The sequence below is a fragment of the Colobus angolensis genome, unplaced genomic scaffold (genome assembly GCF_000951035.1).
Source record: "Colobus angolensis palliatus isolate OR3802 unplaced genomic scaffold, Cang.pa_1.0 Scaffold6, whole genome shotgun sequence".
Lineage (NCBI taxonomy): Eukaryota > Metazoa > Chordata > Mammalia > Primates > Cercopithecidae > Colobus > Colobus angolensis.
In genome coordinates, this window is record NW_012119598.1 from 27408018 (window position 1) to 27417665 (window position 9648).

Consider the following 9648-nt stretch of genomic DNA (forward strand, 5'->3'; position numbering starts at 1 on the left):
CTTCTTGGACTTTCTAGGCAGCATTCTCTCCTCCTGGGCATAGGACAAGCCCTCTCTTGAATCGGGGTCTTATGACCTACAATCAAACGAGGTAAGCCAGACCAGATAATTTCTTTACTGCCAGTTTTTACACAAAAAGGCAGAAGGAGGAAAATTTGATTAATTTTTTTTTAGGTTTTATGGCCAGCTTTGGGGCTAGCTTTGGTTTATATGTTCCATCGTGGGGAGGAAGGAGTCTAGTTACTATAGCTAGCTTCCGGGGAGAATGGGAGGGAGAGAGAGGAATGTAGGAGGAGAAAAACTTACTGCTGAGGCTTTCATTTTGTAGTACTGTTTTCTGACTCCCAACACCACCTTTTATTTTAAAAGTCTGTAGGAAGTCGCCTATTTAATACCTTGGCCCACTACACGTTGCCAATTCTCTTGTGATAAAGGCTGCTACCAGCATCAAAGAGAAAAGAAAACTAACAATAGAGAAGTAAACATTAACACACCAGTGAGTTTTTAGGTTTAGATGTGCGAGTTAACTAGTTGTTTAAATGAGAATTATAAATTTTAATAAACAGGGAAGAAAGAAAAGCCAAAAATGTAACACGGGCCTGCACAGGACTAGAATTAATGGGATCATTAATTTTCTTTCTTTTTTTTTTTTTCTTTTCTTTGAGACCGAGTTTCACTCTTGTTGCCCAGGCTGGAGTGCAATGCTGTGATCTCCGCTCACCACAACCTCTGCCTCCTGGGTTCAAACAATTCTCCTACCTCAGCCTCCTAAGTAGTTGTGATTACAGGGATGCGCCACCACGCCCGGCTAATTTTGTATTCTTAGTAGAAACGGGGTTTCTCCATGTTGAAGACTGGTATTGAACTCCCGACCTCAGGTGATCCGTCCGCCTCAGCCTCCCAAAGTGCTCGGATTACAGTCGTGAGCCACAGCTCCCAAAGGATCACTAATTATCCATATTTTTCTCTTCGGGAAGAAAACCCTTTTGATCAGATTTCCCTTAGCTTGGTGCTGGAGAGGGTGAGATCTTGCAGTTTTCAAACACTTCCTAAGTGGGTTCGGTCCCCAAGAGAGCAAGCAGCAGAAATGTCAGAGGCACCATGCCTGTGGTGACAAAGCTGAACTCCTCATGGAAGGAGATAGCCACAGTTCCAGTCTTGTGAGCCGAAGCTCCTATTCAATCGTCCTAGAGCATCCAAGCAACAAATGATATTAACTTAAATATGTTAATGTATTTAATCTCATTTAGTGGTTAAAATAGGCCTAAATTTCCTCTTTGGGGATGCAAGACTTGCAGAGACACCTCCACGGAGAGCGCACTCTACCGGCGGGAACCGGTGTCCTTGGTGACGTCATCCGGGTCTGCGCCGTGAGGGGTGGGGCCAGCAGGCAGTATCAAAGTTCCCGTATGTACGTTTCCAGTCTTCAATTAGGTCCGAATTCCCGGCATATAAGGATATTACCGTCGCTTGTCTTACAGATTTTTCCAGTTTCTTTCGCAGGCTGGTTCGTCATGTCTGGTCGCGGAAAAGGCGGAAAGGGCTTGGGTAAAGGAGGCGCCAAGCGTCACCGTAAAGTCTTGCGAGATAACATCCAGGGTATTACCAAGCCTGCCATTCGGCGTCTTGCTCGGCGCGGCGGTGTCAAGCGCATTTCTGGACTGATTTATGAGGAGACCCGCGGGGTTCTGAAGGTGTTTCTAGAGAACGTGATCCGTGACGCTGTTACTTACACGGAGCACGCCAAGCGCAAGACGGTAACAGCCATGGATGTGGTCTACGCTCTCAAACGACAGGGACGCACTCTTTACGGCTTCGGCGGCTAAGACTCCTGCTTGAACGACTCAACAGCTCGACTTCCCAAATCAAAGGCCCTTTTCAGGGCCGCCCACAATTTTCCTTAAAAGAGCTAATGACTTTTGTTAACCACTTAGTCGCTTTATAAGTCATTGTCCTATCAACAGGTATGTATGTCTTTGGCAGTTTTTTTTTTTTCGTTCCAAGTTGCATTTGGTTTCAGCATACGATATTTTAGGTTACGATCCCTTTGCATTTAGAATTGCTGTATTAAGCATAACCTTTTCAGGACGTATAGTAGGGCCTTAGGTTGCACTGAAAAGGTTAGAGTGGTGGTGTCGCATCTGTTTCTCTTACCGCCTTTTTTTTTTTTAATACTTTAAAACTGCATGGTTCTCAACCTAAGTGGGAAAACTGCGAGAGAGTCTGCGTAACCGCTCAAAATGGCGGAGAGCGAGGAACAAAGCCGGTGCCTGGCAACGGGCAGATACACGAATTAGCATAACGAATCTTCCTCCTGGGCGGCAATGTGAGCCTTAAATCCTGGCGGCCTGTTTTCTGTTAACCTAAGGGCTGAGTTTCTGGTGTATAGAGGCCCCTAGGGTAGATGAGCTCACGCGAGGAGAGATTGCAAGTATGCATTTCGGAATAATAAGCCAGCCCAGTTGTCCCTTAGAAGTTGTAATGTCTCCTGTTTTTTGAATAAAGAAATTTGACCTTTCAACCCTACCCTTAAAGCTTGAAATTTAACATTTAACTCACAGACATATTAAAGTTTAGGAACTCATGAACCTGCATCAAGCGAGGAACTGAAACTCACCAGATCACTGCATCCACACCGTGAGACTCCATGTTTCTCAACCATCATGATTGCTTCCTTAGCACTCCCTGGTTTCCTGTTTTCTCGCTACATAAAACCCCCAATTTTGGTCGGGGAGACGGATTTGTGATTTCATCTCCCTTTCTCCTAAGCGGCAGCACGGGATTAAAGCCTTCCCTCCTCTAGGTCATTGACATTCTCTGGCGAGCAGCAGGACCTGGACTGAACCCTTGGAATCTCGATAGCAAAAACATTTTAAAAGTAGGTAGGATGTTTATGACGGTTTTTATAGTATACATACTATGCAATAATAGGACATTATACCCCAAATTGTTGAGTATACAGTAAACTCCACATAATCGAGTTGTATGGCTAGCAGAAAAAATGAAGGATTGATCATCTTAGTGTTAATTGCCATATGATTTCTTTCCTGTAAGCAGAAACCAGCTGCTGGAAAGCATTGTAGAAACTAGTTAGAAAATGTTCCAACGGATTCTGATTGACCAGCCAGAAACCGGTTTCCCCTGTTTTGCAGTCCTGCCACAACTCCAATTAGAGGACCAGTCTTACGTTATTGATAAGTGGACATAGACCTTAAGCCAGTTTCAGCCAGCTTGTAGAGACTGAACAAATTGTGTTTGTGCCCTACGGTTCATCTTTTACCATAGAGCTAAATCCCACCTCATTGTAATGCTAAAATCCTCCCCATGGTTCACATGAAATGTATGTTACATGTTTTGCCGAAGTGCAAGTGCCTGACTTCCCTCATGAATAATAATCAAAGAATTTTTCCAAACCTACTTAATCTGTGATATAGGATTGACTGTAAGGCATGTATATATTCCAGCTCCCCTTCACTTTCACAGAGTGCTCACTACATCCTGGGATTCTTCTCCCTCTGAAAATAAAGCCTTCGTTACTTCCTACTTGGATCTCATTGTCTATTGTTCAAAAAATACATGTACTCATTCCACATTGAAAACATCCTGGTTGTGCCCCAGATGTCTTGGAGATGTGGTTTGTTTAAAGAAGGATGCCGCCATAACTTCGGTTGTGTCTCTAGTTTTCTTATCTAAAACAGGCTCCTCTTTCCTACTTCCCCATTTTTGGATGTTGATTTTTTGAAGACCAGACTTACAGAATGGTTTTTTGTTTTGATTTTTTTGTTTTTTTGTTTTTTTGGATTGGCTTGATTCTTAATCATTTTGGCTTCTGTACTCTCCATGTCCTGTAAAGTACATGTGACTTCCATACACTTAATTTAAAATCAGGTGAATATGCCTGTCAGGAACAGTTTACACATTTAATGTACGTAGAAGTACACTACATCAGAAGCACTTGATGTCTGGTTTTATGCAAATTCAAAGTGATAGAAAAATCGCAGGTTTGGGCTGGGCACAGTGGCTCATGCCTCTAATCCCGGCACGTTGGGAGGGCAAGGTGGGCCGATCACCTGAGGTCACGAGTTCAAAACCAGCCTGGCCGTCATGGTGAAAACCCAACTCTACTAAAAATACAAAAATTAACCAGGCATGGTGGCAGGCACCTGTAATCCCAGTTAATCAGAAGGCTGAGTTCGGAGAATGGCTTGAGCCCGGGAGGCGGAGGTTGTAGTGAGCCAAAGTGGTACCACTGTACTCTAATCTAGGCAACAGAGAAAGACTGCCAAAAAAAAAAAAAATTGGTGGTTTAGGGTGATAGTTCCACTGAAAATCAGATTTTTCTTCTAGCCAACAAGTAATCCGTAGGCTGATGCTTTGACATCAGGAAAATAGTTATTTTGAATGTCATTTTTAAAAAGTGTGACCTTGTGCATATATATGAAAAACATCATGTTATTGGTGCTAAGGCACTGGTTTGAGGAGAAAAAGTTTTATGAGGATGTTAATGTTACAACAGCGACAAAAAGGAACACACAGCATGTGCCAAGCATTGTTCTACACTCTGGGAATTAAAGCAGTGAATGAGAAAGAACAAAACAATATGTCTGTGTGCATAGAATTTATATTTATTGGATGGTGGTACACACACAAAACAAGTAAACCCTACTGTGTCAGATGGTGCTGACTGCTATGAAGATCACTGAAACAGGAAAAGGCATAGCATGTGGTGAGACATATATATGTGTGTGTGTGTATATATATAATATATTTTTTTTTTTTCGAGACATAGTCTTATTCTGTCACCCAGGCTGGAGTGTAGTGGTGCAATCTCAGCTCACTGCAACCTCAGCCTCCCAGGTTCAAGTGATTCTCCTGCCTCAGCCTCCCAAGTAGCTGGGACTACAGGCGTGTGCCACCTCACCCAGCTAATATTTTGTATTTTTAGTAGAGATGAGGTTTCACCATGTTAGCCAGGATGGTCTTCATCTCCTGACCTCGTGATTCGCCTGCCTCAGCCTCCCAAAGTGCTGGGACTACAGGCGTGAGCCACCACACTGGACCTGATTTATATTTTTAAATGAGCTATCTGGATCCTGATGAAGAATAAATTGTGATGGGACCAGGGTAGTAGCAAGGAGACCAGTTCAGAGGGTACTACAGTAATGCAGTTGAGATGACAGTGGCTTGGACCAGTGTGTTAGTAGTACAGGCTATGAAAAGTGCTTGGATTCTATATATATTTTGAATTAAGGTTGATAGTTCTTTCTGAGCTACTGAATGTGTAGAGTATGAAAAACAGACAAAAATGTATGGATGATTCCAATGATTTTAGCCAAAGCAACTGGAATTGGAGGTATCAGTTGCTAAAATGTGGAAAAATAAGGAAGGAACAAGTTTTGGAGAGGATTCAAATTCTTATTTTTGGATATCCAGAGAGAATTTAAGATGCCTGTTACATATCTAAGAGAAAGATATGAAAGATATGAAATAGGCAGTTGGCTATAAAAACCTGCAAGTTAGAAAAGAAACATAGGGCCCGGCGCAGTGGCTCACGCCTGTAATCCCAGCACTTTGAGAGGCTGAGGCAGGTGGATCACCTGAGGTCAGGAGTTCAAGACCAGCCTGACCAACATGGAGAAACCCCGTCTCTACTAAAACTATGAAATTAGCCAGGGAGGTGGCGCATGCCTGTAATCCCAGCTACTTGGGAGGCTGAGGCAGAAAAATCGCCTGAACCTGGGAGGCGGAGGTTGTGGTGAGCCGAGATCGCGCCATTGCACTCCAGCCTGGGCAAAAAGAGGGAAACTTCGTCTCCAAAAAAAAAGAAAGAAAAGAAACATGGAAACATAATTCACAGTGAAAGCATAATTGCCATAAGAGAAAAAAAGCCACAAGATGAAACTAAATCTCTCAAGAAAGAAGGTAGATAATAAAGAGAAAAAGCTTTGGGTCAAAGAAGTAAAGAATGTTTGATTTATATTAATGACATGTGAATTCCTAACTTACAGTTTTACAATTTCTTTCTCCAGTAATTTTCCTTTTCTCCTATAATTTTCAGAACAAACAATAAATATTATTCCTATTTTACAAATGTGGGAAAATGCCCTTACTCATAAGAGTATGAAATAACATTGGAATCCTCACTCAAATAATCTATTAAAGTTAGAGCCATGGGGAATAACTTCGGAGATCCATTGATAGATATTCACAGTTTTTCCAAAATACACCCACTGTCGTCACATAACTGGGGACATTTCAATCCCCTGATGCAATTCTATGTGTTCTCAGGCATCCTGAAGCCTATTTGTGGAAACTGGATTCTGATGCTGCCTTTTCTCTTCCCTTAGCTCTGCCACTTCTGATCGCTCTGAGAAGATGGACCTGGAGAATGAAAATCTCCATCTGATTCTTTTGAACTGATGTTTCCTTGTTGCTGTGGAGATACTATACATATATTTATGTCATGAACACTAAATGACCAGCCCACAGTGTTGTACTCCATACTCAGAGACCCTGTTATTTACTTGACATCTCTACTTGAAAGTCCAATTAATATGAACTTCCAATTTCAACAGAATTTCGTTATCTCTGACAAAACAGCTAATCTCATCATCTTGAAACTGGTGAATGGCATTTATACTCTGTTAGTTGGAATCATTTTTGTCTTTTTCTTTCACATCCTACATAACAATCCATCAGTAAGTTCTATGAGCTCTTCCTTGAAAACACAAACAGAATCCAACCATTTCTCATTCCCACTGCTACTCCTCTGGTCAAGCCACTGCTATCTTCTACCTTTATTACTACAACACCGTCATCACCTGGTTCTCCCAGAGGAATTCCAATAAAGGACAATTCAGATCAGATGACTCCTCTGCTGAAACCCCCACAATGTTTCTCATGTCACTTAATGAAAAACTCAAGGTCCTTTCAGTGGGTTACAGGCCACACTGTCTGATGCTTATTAACTCTTTGGCCTCATGTCCCGCTACTCTTCCACTCCTTCCTAGCCAACTCCACCAGTTCCTGGAACTTGCTAGAAGTACTCCTCACAGGAACGACATACCGATGATTCCCCTTGAGTGGTCCAGTCAGCTTCTAGGTTTCTGTAAGTGGTGTTCCCTCACTTCCTTCGGGTTTGTATTCAAATATCATAGTCTTCTTGAGGCTATCCATAACAACATTGTTTAGCATTAAAACCCCTCCCCACCACCTCCCTCTATATTTTTTTCCTGCCCTTGAGGAGCTTCCAGTCTATTTGGTCAGTCAAAATATGCCTTTATGGAAAGCAGAGCAAGAATTAAATACTATATAGAATGTCAGAAAAGAGTCCAGGCACAATGGCTCACACCTGTAAGCCCAGCAATTTGTGAGGCTGAGGCAGGTAGATCACATGAGGTCAGGAGTTCGAGACCAGCCTGACCAACCTGGTGAAACCCTGTCTCTACTAAAAATACAAAATTAGGCATGGTGGCAAACGCCTGTAATCCCAGCTACTTGGGAGACTGAGGCAGGAGAATCACTTGAACTCAGGAGGCAGAGGCTGAAGTGAGCAGAGATCGTGCCATTGCACTCCAGTCTGGGCAATGAGAACAGGACTCCATCTCTAAAGAAAAAATAAAAGAAAATAGAAGTTCAGACAATAGTATAAATCATGTCAGTATTGGAATTGATGGTTGATGCTTGGACAAGTGGCTTTGTGCCAGGTTTGGAGGCATGTTAGGCCAATGACAGGAATGTGGACTTTCTTTTGAACAACAGGGAACCACACAAAATCCCTTTCCTAACTCAGCAACTGTTCTGATTATGTAAAACAATTCTCATATCTTTTACAAAACTAGTTCTTGCATTTAGTATATTGAATTCAAATTATGTGTTTAATTTATCTGAACCATTGCCTGAATGAATGGATATGAATGAAATAAATGAAAATCTAAACAAATTTACAAATGATGAAATGAAATACTTCAGCGTATATGTGAAGTATTTCCTTTCCCTGGCAGAAAAGGAGTATATTTCAAGAAGAACACCTTAAAAAACAAGTCTCACAGGCCGGGCGCAGTGGCTCACACCTGTAATCCCATCACTTTGGGAGGCCAAGGCAGGTAGATCACCTGAGGTCAGGAGTTTGAGACCAGCCTGGCCAACATGGTGAAACCCTATCTCTACTAAAATACAAAAATTAGTATGGTGGCACACATGTGGCCTGTAGTCCCAGCTAGTCAGGAGGCTGAGGCAGGAGAATTACTCAAACCCGGGAAGTGGAGGTTGCAGTGAGCCAAGATCGCACCACTGCACTCCAGCCTGGGCGACAGAAACAGACTCCATCTGAAAAAAAAAAAAGGAAAAAAGGGGAAAAAAAAAATCAAGTTTTATACAGTAGCAGAGATTTTTGTTAAGCACCCACTCTTTTTTCAGCATCTACAGTCTTTTGGAGTATAAGGACAGTTTTCCTTTTTTATAACCAAATTTTTGCTATAAGCAATATTTCATAGTTTACAGAAGTTCTTTTTATAGAAGTTGAAGTGATTTTCCACAAATATGTTTGTAGATAATTTTTTCTTTATTTGCTTTTAAGTTTGTACTTCTAGATACATTTAAAAATGTAACAAATCGATATACAAGTTATAAAAAATAATATGATGGCCATGCTTGAACCCAATTGTCAATCAAATATATTGGTTATGTCTGTTATATTTGTTATATTACCAAGAACTGCTTTGACCTCATCTCTCATCTTCCTGCTACTGCCCCCAGAGGTAACCATGACCTGACCATAAATTATGTCATTTTCTGGCCTTAATCCTTCTTGTTCCTCTGTTCCTTACAGTCATTTCACACTTTTAAAATTAGCCTTCCCATTTGATCCTCTTTGAGATCATTAGGGCATTATTTCATAAACATGAACATATGCTCAGAGTCACACAGATTATTAGGTGGTTCACAAATAATTCTTAGTCTATTTTTTCCTGTTTTTTTCATTTTATGCTAGGATATTCTATTGTCTTGATTTTCAATTTCCTTAGTAAGTATATCTTAAATTTACTCTATTCATTTTTGTATTGCATAGGATAATAGCTGGTACATAGTTGGTGCTCAATGATTACCTGTGGAATAAATTAATTTTTCTTAACATAGGGCAGGGAGACTTGGAGAGGAAAGGGCCTAGGGAGAGTTTCCTATTTCTTAACCACACCATGGAGAGTTTTGGATAGAGACAAATAGAGAAAGTTACCTTCAGAGGAGCTATTGCACCAAAAAAAATGTAACAGCACTCTTAACATTTTGGCATTGACCCTTATAGTCACTCTTTTTTCCTAAAACTATATAGCGTGTGTGTGCGTGTGAATGTGTGTGATGTCACGTAAATAAATAAGAATACGTTATTTGAGACCGGGCACAGTGGCTCAAGCCTGTAATCCCAGCACTTTGGGAGGCCGAGACAGGCGGATCACGAAGTCAGGAGATTGAGACTATCCTGGCTAACACAGTGAAACCCCGTCTCTACTAAAAAATACAAAAAATTAGCCGGGCGAGGTGGCGGGCGTCTGTGGTCCCAGCTACTCGGGAGGCTGAGGCAGGAGAATGGCGTGAACCCGGGAGGCAGAGCTTGCAGTGAGCTGTGATCCGGCCACTGCACTCCAGCCT

At 41.7% G+C, this 9648-nt stretch overlaps 1 protein-coding gene across 1 annotated transcript; it reads left to right on the plus strand.

Annotated features, from left to right (window-relative positions):
* The first annotated feature begins 1427 nt into the window (after positions 1-1427).
* Positions 1428-2047, plus strand: LOC105526752 (histone H4). Its single transcript, XM_011962863.1, has one exon. The coding sequence runs from the start codon at positions 1515-1517 to the stop codon at positions 1824-1826; it is 312 nt and encodes a 103-aa protein (XP_011818253.1). The 5' UTR covers positions 1428-1514; the 3' UTR covers positions 1827-2047.
* Positions 2048-9648: the final 7601 nt, after the last annotated feature.